This window comes from Nannospalax galili, unplaced genomic scaffold, assembly GCF_000622305.1.
Source record: "Nannospalax galili isolate Female #2095 unplaced genomic scaffold, S.galili_v1.0 scaffold451, whole genome shotgun sequence".
NCBI classification, from domain to species: domain Eukaryota; kingdom Metazoa; phylum Chordata; class Mammalia; order Rodentia; family Spalacidae; genus Nannospalax; species Nannospalax galili.
This window is the reverse complement of record NW_008331662.1, coordinates 2510001-2525366: the sequence shown is the minus strand read 5'-3', so window position 1 is coordinate 2525366 and position 15366 is coordinate 2510001. Positions and strand designations below refer to the sequence as shown.

The 15366-nt window shown below is 41.9% G+C and overlaps 1 protein-coding gene across 6 annotated transcripts in view; it reads right to left on the bottom strand.

Moving 5' to 3' along the window:
- Kiaa1107 (KIAA1107 ortholog) overlaps positions 1-15020 on the bottom strand; it is a 99615-nt gene extending 84595 nt beyond the window's left edge. For 2 of the 6 annotated variants that reach the window (XM_029560489.1, XM_029560491.1), the window contains exons 1-2: positions 14776-15019; positions 5951-6148 (exon numbers count right to left, since the gene is read on the bottom strand). In XM_029560489.1, the coding sequence (XP_029416349.1) occupies positions 5951-6148; positions 14776-14924 (347 nt within the window). In that variant the 5' untranslated portion in view covers positions 14925-15019. Of the gene's footprint in view, positions 1-3988; positions 4120-5950; positions 6149-14775 lie in introns of those variants that run through there. The other 4 variants (XM_008826828.3, XM_029560492.1, XM_029560490.1 and 1 more) reach the window with 4 other exon arrangements.
- Positions 15021-15366: the final 346 nt, after the last annotated feature.

Below are 15366 nucleotides of genomic sequence, written 5' to 3'. Positions count from 1 at the left end.
AACAAATGATACCAAATGTTGGAGAGGATGTGGGGAAAGGGGAACACTCATCCACTGCTGCTGGGGCTGCAAACAGGTTCAACCCCTACGAAAAGCAGTGTAGAGAACTCTTAAAAACTACAAACGAACCTACCATTTGACCCAGTTATACCACTCCTTGGCATATACACAAAGAACACATCCTATTGCAGAGACACTTGTACATCCATGTTTGTTGCTGCTCTTCTCACAATAGCTAATAGATGGAAGAAACCTAAGTGTCCCTCAATTGGTGAATGGATAATGAAAACGTGGTTCATTTATACAACGGAGTTCTACGCAGCTGTAAAGGAAAATGAAGTTTGCAGGTGAATGGACAGAACTGCCAGCAGTAAACTGATAGAGTGAAGGAGGTAGCCCAGGAGCAGAAAGACAAGCACGGCACATTCTCCTCACACGTGGATTCGTGTGCTTGACTTGGGAGAACTGCAGAATCTAGGAAGCTAGATCAAGGGACCACTGGTCGGGGCGGGGAACAAAGATCCTAAGGGAGGGGGATGTGAAGGGGAAGGGAGATGAAGAAGGAAGCTGGGGGGGGGTGGAGGGCAGGGCAGATTTCTCTGAGAGCTTGGAATGTGGAGCTGGAGACCTGTACTTGTGTGGTTTTCCTGCAAATCTTTAATGGGCAAACACAGGGATTTGCACATGGGATTGCACATGTGTACCACCATGGCCGTGTACCAGCTGCTGGCACAGTTCTTTGGGTACTTCCAGTTCATTTGGGCCTTAGCGCTGTACTTCTTTCAGCCAGCGAGGAAAACTTGAGATCATTAAATTTTTGCTCTACCCGTTGCCTCCTTCCCTCCAACATCCCAACTTTCTCCTCTTCCAGGATGATTCCAGTGCTCCCCACAAAATCCAAGAAGCTCTCAAGTCCTGCCTGAAAGAGGAGGAATCCTTTAACATCCAGAACTCCATGTCACCCAAACTTGAGGGGGGCAAGGGTGAGCAGGCTGAGCTGGAGGTGAACTGTCTGCAGAATAACTTAACCTGAAGAGGAGGGAGAAGAGAGGACATGGGGGATGGGAGTGGGAAGAACCAGGAACTCCTCTTGCACAGAGTCCATCTCTTGTAGCCATTTGTTAAGCCTTTCTTTTCTGATCTCATGGTACGCTCTGATGTGTTTTGTACAGGAGGGGAAAAAACACTTAAAATAAGCAAAGAAATGGAACAGAATTATACACATTGGATTGTTTTGTCTGTGCTGTCTGTATGTTGCTTCTATAACCGTGATTTCTAAACCTCTGCTGTTATTCAGCTGACATTTTCTTGGTACTTCGACCCACCATTTTTGGAATCCCAGTAAAAAGCAAAGTTCTTGAAATAAAACCTTTTAAAAAGCTAAAAAAGGGCCAATATAATGTTTTAAGAGTCCATATGTATAGCTAAAGCCTACATAACAAGCAACAATGCCAGATAGGAGTTACCTTCATTTGAGTGTTGGCCAGGGTGGCCCAAGGGATTCCTAGATAGTAACCTAGCATAGAATTGGGAAAATGAACAGCAGACCCCAATATTATCTAAAGGAATATTGACAAGTGATTGCTGCTAGATGAGGAACAGCTGACCTTCCTAAAACAAGACCTCTAGATAGGCTGACTAGATTCACCAGATGGACAAGTAGTGGGGAACAGCTGGGGGTGCCAACATCACAGCAGACAGTAGCAGGGAAGACAGTAAAAGGGCTCTAGTGGGGGGAGGGAGGCTATGGGAGGGTGCCATCTGGGAAGTGGGTATACAGTTGAATAAGATGGTTTGGGCTGTGCTGGGTCACACACACACACACACACACACACACACACACACACACACACACACCGATCAACAAATTTTAAAAAATCTATTACATTTGAGGAGGAAGCATAAAAATTTACTCATGTCATGTTAATTAGTAGAGGTGACAAACATTACCATTGAAATCTACCCAATGAGTTTATAGATATACACAGGTGCCAAGGATCCAAGTGCTACCGATTATGAGTAGTAATAATCAGATTCATACAGATTAGAGATGCATGCACCAACATCTCAGTGTTATTAGCAAAAACGAGTCTTTCTGTAAGAAACAGTATATATTTTACAATATTTTCTTTATTATTAAAAAAAATAAATATGGGCATTGTATCTCTTACTGTTTTGCAATCTAGAAGTCCAAGATCAGAGTGCCAGCATGGTTGAGGATCTGGTTAGGGTGTTCTTCCTGGCTTCCAGATAGCAACATTTCACCATTTCACTGTATCCTTATGTGGTGGGGAGGGGACAGCACAAGCTCCCTAGTGTCTCTTCTTACAAAGGCACTGATCCTTATGAAGATCCTAACCTCATGAACTTACCTAAGCCTAGCCTCTTCCTAAAGGTCCCATCTCCAGCTACCGTAATACTGGGGGTTAGAGGCTCAACATATAAATGGGAGGTTGTGGGGGGATTCAGTTCATAACCAAGGGCAACTGGTTTTCAACAGGGGTGTCCAGATAATTCAATAGTATAGCTTCTTCAAAAAGTAATGCTATCTAGGGGTGCTGGGCACATCGTTCAGTCTGTAAAGTACTTGTTGGGCATCTGAGGACCTGAGTTCGGCTCCCAGGACCCACATAAAAGCCAGCCTGGTGCATGGTGTGTACCCGCAGTTCCAGTGCTGAGGTGGAGGATCACTGGGATTGGCTGGCCAGCTAGCATGGCCCAATCAGTGAGCTCCAGGCCCAGTAGAGACTCTGTCTCCAAAAATAATAAGGTGGAGAAAAACAGAGAAAAACAGCCAATATCAATCTCTGGTCTCATCATGTACACACACATTACACACATGAACATGTATGTACACATGTATATACCACACATGAAAAAATGTAATACTAGGAAAAATTTGGCTATCCATATACAAAATCAAGTTAGTTGGATCCCTTCTTTACACTAGACACAAAAATTCTAAATTAATCATAGACCTAAATATAGCAGCCAAAAGGATGAAGCCATAACATTATTAGAAGAAAATACAGGAGTAAGCTTTTTTATTTAATTAATTTATTCATATTTTATGTGTATGAGTGTGTTATGCCTTCATGTGTGTAAGTGCACCCTTGTCATTCAGTGCCTCAGAGGTCAGAGGAAGGTGTCGGAGCCCCTGGAACTGCAGTTACAGATGGCTGTTAGCCTCCATGTGGGTGTTGGGATTTGGACCTAGGTCTTCTGCAAGAACAAACAGTGCTCTGAAGCACTAAGACATCTTTCTAGGCCCAGGAGTAAATTTTCATGGCCCTGAATTACATAATGGTTTCTTAGCTATAATACCAAAAACAGAAGTGACAAGAAAAATTTGATAAACTGAGCTACATCAAAATTTTATTTTTTTTTAATTTGCTTTATTTTTATTTGTATTTGTGAGTGTTTTGCCTGTATGCAAGTATACCTGTGCATGCAATGTCCATAAAGGCCAGAAGAGGGCATCAGATCCCCTGGAAAAGGAGTTATGGACAACTGTTAGCCACCATGCAGATGCCGGGGAAAGGAAGCAGGGTTCTCTGCAAGAGTAGTCAGTGCTGTTAACCACTGAGACATTTTTCCAGTCTCTAATTTAAACTGTTAAGTCACAAATGGTACCACCAAGAAAGTGAAAAGACAACCTAAAAAAATGGGAGGGGATATTTACAAATCGTGTATGTCAGTTAGGCATGGCAGTACATGCCTTTAATCCCAGCACGGGGGAGGCAGAGGGAGGGAGGTGGATCTGTGAGATCAAGGCCGGCCTAGTCTACATCATGAATTCCAGGCCAGCTGGAGACTGGGAGACTCTGCCTCAGACAGAGATGGGGGGGGAGGGGAGGGAGGGAGAGAGAGAGAGCAACAGTTCTCAAAAGAAAATGTCAAATGGCAAGTACCTGAAAATATGCTCAACATCGTTAGCAATCATGGAAATTCAAATGAAAGCCACACTGAGTTATGGGCTCATTCATACCTACTAGGATGGCCGAAATCAAAGACAGGAGATACTGAGGAGGCCAAGGCTATGGTGAAAAAGAACCCTTCCCACATTGCTAGGGGGAATGTGGACTGGTACAGCCTTGGATTAAGAGTCTGGCAGTTCCCCTGCAGGTGAAACACAAAGTTATCATATGACCCAATAGTTTTACCCCAACAGAAATGAAGGCGCCGCCTCACACAAAGATTTGCACATGAACATTCACAGCAACATTATTCATAAAACTTAGGAAGTGGAAAAGATGTTTGTGGCCACCAACTGTGAATTGATAAACTAAGTCATATACCAAACATTACTCGAGAAAAGGAAATGAAGGACAGGGGTTAATTTAAACTAGTTTTTCCTATTGTTTAGCTTATGACATTTCTAAATTCAATAAACACATGGATCCCCTAAATTACTGAAAAGTCCAATTAATCCATTTCCAAAACTGCTGACTGTGCACAAGTTCCCACGGTCTGAATGCGTGTCTCCCAATCTTTGGCTGAAACTTAATCATATTAAAATGAAGGTCATTAGGTCATGAGTGTTCCCACCTTCATAAATAGCCTTTAGAACGAGGCCTGAAGACATGTGAAGACAGAAGGTGCCATTTGTGAGAAATTAGTCCACACTGGGCACCAAATCTGCTGGTGGAGTTTTAAAAAAATATTTTTATTGATTTTTGAGAATTTCATACAACGTATTTTGGTCACATTCAGGACCCCCCACATACTACTTGTTCTTTATTATTATTTTTTTCTATTGATGCTTTTGTCCTAGCCTTCTAAGCCTCCAAAACTGTGGTGATAAATTTCTATTGCTTATAATTGTCCAATCTAAGGGATTTCACTATAGCAGCTCAATGGATTAAGATCCATACTCAAGAGCATTTTGGAAACACAGTTTAGACTCCAATAAGCCTTTAAAAAAAGAAAAAAGTGAAAGGGAGGCAAGGTAGTAAGGTGAGGTGGGGAGGAGGTCTGAAAATAAAACAGACTATGTAAAATTTTTCAATCAATAAAAATATTTTAAAATATATAACTATGAAATGGAACCAATTACAATCCCATATTTTTAAGAACATAACGAAACTGGTCTGAAGTTTTGAATACCAATAGTACAGAAGTCAGTACACAGTAACAGTTCTCTGCAGGGAGCAATTTGGGTACTCCCAGAGGACATTTGGTGATGTTTGAAGATATTTTGTTTGTCATAAATAAATATCCTAAAATACATAGCACTGCCCCAACAAAAATATTATCTAAACTAAAGTATCAATAGGTCCATTACTGACCAACACTGGGAAAGAATAAATCATTTAAATTACCAGATAGGGCTGGGGGTATAGCTCAGTGGTAAAGTGCTTGCCTAGTATAGCCAAAGCCCTGGGTTTGATCCCCAGAAAAGATGACAGGAGACAGAGACAGGGGCAGAGAGAGAAAGAAAGGTGGGAAGGAGGGAAGAAGGGAGGAGGAAGGGAGGGAGGGAAGGAAAGAAGATAAGAGAAAAGAAAATCACCAGAGAATGCATCATTCACTTCTCTTGGGAATGTTGTTTTCTTCCCTTCTCTTTTTCTATCTGGTGCTGAAGATTGAACCCAAGGCCTGCTGAGCTATACTCCAGCCCAGGATCTGTCTTTTCTGGTTTGTCTTTGAGACAGCATTTCCATATGTAACCCAGGCTGGCCTTAAACTTGTGATCCTCCTGTCTCAGCCTTCTGAGTGCTTAGATCACAGGCACATACACCACTGACTGTGAATAAAGTTTGCCTCTGCCAAGACTAAGCTCATACTATTAATACTAGACTCTAGTGTTTATTAAGGGAATAAAATAATTTAAATGAATGGATTTTCCCGATATATATATATATATGAAACCACTGAAAACAAAACAAACAAAACACCCTAGGTATTTATCAGATTTAAATCTAAGAGGAAAACCAGATGAAGTACTTACTGTAAAAATGTTCTAAATTCTGAAGCTTCGATATTATCCAGAGAAACAAGCTCACGATTTGTTAAATTATTTGATGTCTGTCCAATAACATGAAAATAAAAGTCAGGTACTCTTGCTAAAAGGATTGCTCTGTGTATGTTGAACAAAGAACCATCTACAGAGAAAGTAACATCTGTATGAATTTCTTCCCTTAAGAGTCTGTAAGAAAAAAAGGAGTCATACTTTAATTAGTGAAGCTACAAAATGTATAACACTTATTTTTAAAAAACATATATACTTCAAAATACAAAGACAACAAAATAAAAATAAGGCAGGCAAAGTGGTTCAGAGGTCAGAGGCACTTGTAGTGCAAGCCTAGTGACCTAAGTTCCATTCTCGGAACTCACACAGAGATGGAAGAAAACTGACTACAAAAATAAGTTAACAGAAAATGGGTTTGTCTTGAGTTCATTCCAAAGAACAGCATACTTAATATTGGCTTAGAATCTAATGTTCTAAAAGTTTGCAGTGGAAATAAAGACTATTTCACTAAAAAAGTAAAAACCCGTGTCTGAACTTTTTTCTTAATTCCTTCTAATAAAATTTGTTTTCTGCTGCTTATGTTTATTTTCTTTTAAAGTGAACCTTTTTAGTTTTATTTTGAAACACAGAGCAGAAAATTAACATGGTTTCTATTAAAGAATCAATTGTTTAAAAATCTTGCTGAAATTGAACCAAAAATGTAAATAGTCAATACCAACAAACCAGACATAACAATAGACAATTCAGATTAGAAACTGGTACACTTTGTTCTGTTAATTACCAAGTCTGAAATGCAGCTTGGACATCAAGAATGTGACATTTAATCCATTTCCCATTCCCACCAAACAGAATTAATCATGCCTTAATCTATTATTCAAAAATGACAGGCTCGGGGTAAACTCACTGAGCTCCTTTGCTAGTCTATATATATAGTTACGGCAAAGTCTGCTCATTTCATGTATATATACTTAAGTTGAAGAACACAAATCAACACTATTATAGAAAATTTCATGTTCATTTGCCCCTTTGTACTTAACTATGTATTTCTTCTCTTTACATACATTCTTCTCTAAAAAATATTTTGCATCTCTATGGCAATACAATCACTATAGCAATATCATGAATATTATCAAGGTATGGATTCTCAGAGGACTTCTGTATCTTAGGAGATACTTTGCAATCACACCAGTACACCACAGGAGGTAAGGACTGGGTAGAGATCTCCATTACAGTGAAAGCTTGGAGAGTTGCCAATGACACTCAAACTCCCCCAAGACCAACTTAATGGCTCCTTTCCCATCCCAGGACTGCACAGCTGCCATTGCATCATTATTATTTTGATGTGCTTTTCCCTACTAGACAATGAACTCCCCAAGATCAAAACCTAAGCATCATCAGTACTCAGCAAGAGTTCAGTATCTGCTCCCTGTTGAATGATCCCATTTTACCCTAAAGGAAACAAATGATTCAGAGCACATGAGTTTTTGAAACCTTGCAAACAAGTTTTAGTTTGGTCACTATGTCCATCAATATACTATTTTCATAGGTAACTTTAAAGCTATCCAACTGTGTTGTTTTTCTCACACTTCAGCTGAAAACACTTAATTGTATACCCAATTTGTTCCTCTCTCCACTCAACATTCCCTGAGTCCTCACCCCTGCTAAAGTGAAAATGAAAGCATTCCAACTAGTAGTAGCCAACTAGGGATGCAGCTTACTGCGCAGAGGGCAGGCCTAGCTTCCCAGAGGCCCTGGGTTTGATCTCCAGCACCACCTAAAATGAAGAGCTGGAGGTACACATGCCTGGAATCTCAGACACTCCAGAGAGGGAAGCTGAAGGACCAGGATCTGGATTCATGCTAGGCCTCAGCCAGCTTCGAGCCTACCTAGGCTACATTAGACCCCATCTCAAAACAAAAGAAAAGCCAAATCCAATTGGTAATCAAACAGCTATCAGATTACAGGGAAACCCTGTTTATAAAAGAGACGCTAACAAGAGTATCTGTAAAATTATTTTTAAAGGCAATGGTTAAAAAAATTATTATAGCCAGCTGTGGTTATAATACCTTTAATATATAGCCAGATGTGGTGACCCATACCTTTAATCCCAGCACTTGGGGGGCAGAGGCAGGAGGATCTCTGTGAGATTGAGGCCAGTTTGTTCTATCTACATAGGCAGTTCCAGGCCAGCTGGGGCTTCAGAGAAACCCTGTCTCAAAAAATATTAAAAAAAAAAAAACCCGAAAAAAAAAAATCCAAAAAACCAACAACAAAACACCTGGCTCAGACTGGTTTAAATAGTAAGATGTGTTTACTGGATCACTTAACAAAAAGGAGCAGGCTGGAGCAAAGGTTCGGTGAGGCTGAGACCCAACTTCATTCTCTCTTTCTTTTTGCCAACCACTAAATGTGCTGACTTTTCTTAGTCCATTTTGTATTACTGTAGCAGTATACCCCACACAGGCCATTTACCACTTAGGATTATTTGGCTCACAGTTGCAGAAATTGCCAGTCATGGTGGCACAGGCCTTTAATCCCAGCACTCAGTGGGTAGTGGTAGGGACATCTCTGTGAAATTGAGGCCAGCCAGGTCTATATGGAGAGTTCCAGCCCAGTCAGGGTTACACAGTGTGAGACCCTGTCTCCAAAACAAAACAAATTGTAGAGGCTAGCACTTTCTGATGTCAAGGTGCTAGTATCTGGGACCAGCCTGCTCACTACATCATCACATGGAAGGTAAGAGGGCAGGCAGGAGCAAATGAGGGCCACACTCGCTCATTTTTTAAAAAAAACTGCTTGTGTGAGCACATGCAGGTGTGTGGGGGTCAGAGGTTGATGTCAAGTGTTTTTTTCAATCTCTCTCTACATTGTCTTGAGACAGGATCATTCACTGGACCTGAAGCTGGCTGATGTGGTTAGAATGGCTGGCCAGCAAGTCCCCAGGGAGCCTTCTGTCTGCCTTCCAGGTGCTGAGATTACAGGTGTGTACCACCATGCCCAGTTTTTTTATGTGGGAACTAGGGGATTGAACCCGGGACCTCACACTTGAATGGCAAGCACTTTACAGACTGAGACATCTCCTCAGCCCCAAATTCACTCTAAATTTAATAAGAAATGCAGTTCCATAAGAATGGAACTCTCATGGCCTAATCACTACTTAAGGGCCTACCTCTAAACACTCCTGCTATGACAGTCATGTTTCAGCTTGGATTTTGGAGAGGAAAAATATTCAAATAATAGTGAAATCTACTTAAAACATTTTAGACTTTATTAAAACCTAGGTGTCACTAAAAAGAATTTTTTTGAGAATGAATGTGTACTAAGTGCTAAGAACTTAAAGATGACTAAAGCATAATACTTGCCCCCATGGAATTTAGAATATGGTAGCAAAAACCAGGCCTGGAAATTAAAGAGCATGATCCATTTAATAGCAAATTCAGTGTGTTTGTTTGTTTTCAGAGACAGAGATAAGACAAGGACCTTATACAAGACATGCAAATCAAATGTGATCTTTAAAGACTGAATAGGAGTTGGTTAGAAAAGCAAATTAGCAGCGTTCCTAGCTCTGTTCTTTACAAAGCTGTGGAACTACAAACTGATCTACATAGGGTACTTTCAGGATGTCAAGGTGCAAATAAAGCTGCATACAGTTACTCATATGAACACAGCAATGGTGACAGCATGCACAAGTCTCATGTAAGTTCAAACCAGACACAATCCCAGCATGGGCAGGGGGAAGTAGGAAGAAACCCAACCTGACCTAAGGAAATTGTGGCACCCAATGGCTGCTGGGAGGGACAGAGATCTTTCAAGGATGGGACTTTTGGTAGGTTAACCAGGCTCCAATAGATGGAACCGCACTGAAGGACATTTGGGGACACTAATTAAGACTATATAGGCCTTATTTTATATATATATGAGACCATTAAATTTGGGCAGGGGGCTGGAGTGATGGCTCAGCAGTTAAGAGCACTGGCTGCTCTTGTAGAGGACTCAGGTTCAATTCCCAGCACCAACATGGCCACTAACAATTGTTTGTAACTCCAGTTCCAGGGATCCTATGCCCTCTTCTGACCTCTGAGGCACTTCACAACACAGGTGTGCTTACACACATGCAGGCAATACACTCATACACATACAATTAGAATACTGAATAAGATATTTTTTAACATAAACAAATAAATTGAGCAGGGTGGGCAATAAGGGGAGGGGATCTAATTATACAGCATGAAAAATTGCAAAAATTCAATAAAAAAGATAAGCTGCAGACATACAGATGAATAAAGAGGCAAAAAAATTTAAAGTCCTGTGGTTGAAGGAGAGTCACTGAATAGTCTGAAACATGGGTGAATTTTTCAAAAATATCACCCATTATTTGGGTGGAGGGGGTCATGAAGGCGAATGGGAAGATAAGAAAAACTACTGCACAAACAGACGAGGCAAAGAGCCTGAGCTGGAGGAGGTGGATGGTGAGAGAGGGATGAAACTAGGATGCATTTGGGCAATAACCAGAGGCACTGGTGATTAGCTACAGAAGGTGAAGCCAAAACAACAATCTTTGATTTGGACAACGGTACTGGTGATGCCACCAACCTTTGATCTGTATGTGCTAGTCCAATTTCTCCAACACCAGACATATTTCTAGTTGTTTTCTGGATAGAGCCTCATGAATATTCATTGCATAACTCCCTTTCAAATGTCCTAAGATTTGGAGCCTGTTCTAGTTACTTTCTGTTGCTGTGATAAGAACACTGACCAAAACCAACTTGAGGAGGAATATTTGGTTTACAGTTCACAGTTCATCATCAAGGGGAGGCAAGGCAGGAACTCAGGGCAGGAACCTGGAGCAAAGGCCAGGGAAGAACGCTGCTTACTGGCTTGCCCGGGCCGTGCTCAGCCTGCTTTCTTATACAGCACCAGACCATCTGCCCAGGGGGTACAGTTGGCTGGGCCCTCTCACATCACACAACAGTCAAGAAAATATCCCACAGACATGGCCACAGGCTAATCCAGTGGAAGCACTTCCTTAACTGAGGTTCCCTCCACCCAGGTGTACCAAGCTGACAATTGAAGCTATCCAGCATAGAGCCATTTTCCATTCTTCCCTTTCTCAGCTCCCCCACATGTATTCATTCAACAATCCTGTTAACATCTCCATTTCCGCTGCCAGTATGTAGTCCTCGACTACCACAAAATTCTAACTGATATCTAGTTCCAATTTCTCTTCTCTCAAATTGAGGAACTAGATGTTAGTCATAATTTTTTTGTATCAATAAAAATATTTTTTAGAAGAAGCATTCCATTACAGCATTAACATATTCAATAACAGTTTCCAGAGCAAAGATGCATCTCTTTCAAAACTGGACGTAAATTTTTAGATTCACAGTTGAATTAATACAGTTAGAGGATATTGAACTCAGTATAAACCCTATTAAGATATAAAATTGAATGATGTTTTAATCTTTAAAAAGATCTCCATTTCATTTTGAAATAAACTGTTTCATACAGAAAAACTCATTTTTAATGCAACTAACACCTAGATGTTTGCACATGCATCTCTAATCTCTATGTGTCTGATTATTACTTGTCAGTCTGTTACTTTCTGAGATCCTTGGCACCTGAGCATGGATCCTTGGCACCTGAGCATGAGTCATCAGGTAGATTTCAATGGGTTGGTTGGTTTTCTGAAATAAGATCTTGCTATATAGCCCAGGCTGGTCTTGTGATTATGAACCCACTATATGCGACTTGAAATTTTATCTTTTTAAGACTTACTTGTATGAACGTTTTGTTTGTAAGAGTGTATGTGTACTACATGCATGCCTGGTGTCTATGGAGGTCAGAAGGTGTTGGATCCCCTGGAACTGGAGTTACAGGTGGTTGTGAGCCACCTCTCCAGCCACTCAAGTCTGGCTTCTTAACTGATGAAACTGTTTCCTGTTTGTCCTCACTTTCCCACATTTGCCAATACCTCAGGTAACCTAGATCTAATACAACATGTTTTCCCAAGAATTCTTTCAAATCTCTGTGCCTGTAAAAAGAAGTCATTCCCCTTGCTTAGATACAAACCTTTCTCTGCTCCATCTTTCATCTGTTCTTAACCCCCAAGAGCTCTTCAAATATCACCCTACCAAGCCTTCCCCTAACGTACCTCAACTTTTGCTTGGCCTTTTATCTCTGTCACTAAAGTATGAGCAAAAGCACTAAATCTCTCTCTCTCTCTCTCTGTTAACTCTGGGTCATTAAAAGTCTCTCTCTCTCTCTCTCTCTCTCTCTCTCTCTCTCTCTCTCTCTCTCTCTCTCTTTCTCCACCTGGAGACCAGGGGACCACTACAGGTGCTGTTACTCAGGCTTCATCTCATTTTAGACAAGGTCTCTTAATGGTTGGTGAGCTAGCACCAGGGATTACCTGTCTCCACCTACCCAGCATTGAGGCTACCATCACGGCCAGCATGGGTTCTCAGAACTCAGGTCCTTGGGCTTACAGGACAAGCATTTTGTCCACTGAACCATTTCTGTAGCCCTATTTCATTAAGCTTTGATTTCTCAGGACCCAGTACAGGACCAGTTAGTTATATGGTGGTGATACATATTACTTCTGTTACGTAGCTAGATAGAGACTAACTGGCTTGGAAGACCTTAAGGATGTACCCCCTCCCTCTGGACTTTGGCCTCTAACTCCATAGAAAGGGAAATGCCTTCTTAAAATTTAAACTACCATATGAAAATGTGGGATATTTGGTCTTTAAGGCACATTAAGACAAAGCTACTTCCTCAAGATCAAAAGAAAAGATTCTAAATTCTACCTCAGGCCCTAGGTAGAGACCCAACATTCCAACATACACATGCTATTGTCTCCTTTTAAGAGTAAATCCAACTGGGTTTCTCAGTCACCTGGCCAGGAGTGTGCACTTGCTGGTACCCTCATCTCTTCAGAAACAGATTCACCCGAAGACATGCTATAGGGTGGGGAAGAATAATTATTCCCTTAATATATTTTTCCTTCCCAGAAGCCCTTCACTGCAGTGGCATGCAGCCCCTTGCAGGGCTTCCACCATGTAGTACAGGGTACCTCTGCCTCCCCTGAGTTTCTGAGTTCTAACCAAAAGCATAACTTTACCTTTCCTTCTATCCTTTTCTGTGGGGTACTGGCCAAAGGCATTCTCCCCTGGAAACTCTGGACTTTCTCACTCTTTCTCTGAGGCTACCCCTCGAACCTTGAGGTGCTTGTTCCCTACTGCTGAATCTGCTGGTTTTTTTCAGGTCCTAACCTGAGAGATACGACTTTCTCTTTTCTCTATCTCCCTCCCCCAGACAGCTGCCAAGATTTATAGCTTGCCTGACCTGTTTTCTCTCAAACTCTAATAAAACTATCCTTGAGCTTCCAACTGAATATGTTTTAAAATTATTTTATTAACAAGTTTAAGAATCCAAAGAGAAGGAACCCGTTTCCTTAGTAACATATGAAGCCCAAGGTGGGGATGACCAAATTTCTCTGAGGAAACATTTAAGATCTGTAGAATAGGCCAAAAATGGTGGCATCCACCTTGAATCTCAGCACTTGGGAGGCAGTGGCAAGAGGATGTCTATGACTTCAAGGTCAACCTGGTCTAGATAGTGAGTTAAGGCCAGTCAGGGCTACAAAGTGAGACACTATCTCAAAAATAAATAAATAAAATAATTTAAAAAGCCAGATATTAGTAATTCTATATTCTTTAGCTCAGGGGTTCTCAAAAATGTCACCAACCAGCATTCCTGGGGCCTTGCTAGTAATGCAAAATCTTGGTTTTTATCCCAGACCAAACTGAATCACAACTATGGGCTGGGACCCAGTAAACCTGTATTTAACAAGCCCTACAGGTTATTCTTAGGGACACAGAAATTCAGGAATCAAGTGTTTTGCTGGAAATGGAAATTTACTAGGTAATATTTCTTAGCTTCATTTAAAAAATATTTTATTTTTATTTTATGTGTACATGTGTATTGCCTGCATGTAGGTAAGTGCACCCATGTCATGCAATGAATGCCCGAGGAGGATAGAAGAGGCTATTGGATTCCCTGGAACTGGAGTTACAGACATTTGTTAGCTGCCATGTGGGTGCTAGGATTCGAACCCGGTCTTCTGCAAGAACAGTGTTCTTAACTGCTGAGCCATTATCTCCAGCCCGCGGCTTCATTTTCTTTAGAAGCAGATTACCTCAACTGGATTCCTTACAATCTGGGGTGGATATTCACAAAGGGTTAAACTTAGGACACTCTTTCTTTTGCTTAGGGTCTTGCGGGAGCTGGGAGTTGTAGAATATTCTAAGAGGTGAAGCCAGGTTGCAACCAGTAGGGATTCCCACATAAGCATTTCTGATAAATTGTTTATAGAGAGCCTAGAACAAGGAACTGCAAGGCTCCAGTCATTTGTTCTGTCCTTTATTCCAAAATAAATACTCCTTTCCCTATCATTTTCTTATAATAAAAAACAAAAAACAAAAAACGGTGTACAATTCAGGATCTGGACACACCCCGACATCAGCCACAGACTGGTCCTCCTGAAAATACTCCAGTATGCACGTTAGAGACAGACTAGTCCTGAAATGACTCCAGTATGCACTGGTGCTGCACATCACTGTAGTTTTCCTTTCCGGTTTCCTTTTGAATGCGGTGTGTCCTCTGCAATGCTCGAGATGGTTGGTTAGTGAGATCTAGCAAAGCCGCTAGGCGAACAAGGAGAGCGCGGCGGGGAGGGACCAGGAAACCGGGGAGCAGAGAGGGGGCGCTGGGCACACGATGCCACGGTTCCCGCCGCCTCCTACCTGAGCACATCCCGGCTGAGCTGCTCCGCCACCGCCGCCTTCAACCGGCGCCGCTCCCACGGCCCTTTCCTTTGCAAGCCCTTACTGCCAACTCCTGGGGACCTCAGGGGTACCGCGGGGGCCGTGCTGCCCGCTCCACAGCAGGCCATGTCCCGCTAACCGGCGCGGCCGGCCCGGGAAGAAGGGGGAGTTTCCAACAGAAGGAAAGGTTGATGCCCCGCCTTGGTTTGCAGCGGAGGCTTTAGCGCCCGGACCGCCCTTTAGGACGTTCTGAGGCACGTGACTCAGGCGCTGTGCGCAGGCGCACTGGCTCTGTTTACCTCTGCCAGCTGCCTCCAGCCCAGTGGGTCTGAAGGCAAGCAATCCCCAGAGCCTTATCCCATGCTACTTACTGCTTGGTGTTAATCATCCATTTTATACGCATTTTATGAAAGATTGAATTTTATAAACATTTTACGGAGGACTGAATTGAAATCAATAAGAGCAGCCTTTATATGCTTCCTTCCTGGAGTGTCTGCATGCTCTTTTCTCCATGAAAGATGGGGGAGTGGGGGTGTCACAAGATATTTCCAGTATTGAGTCATACTTAGG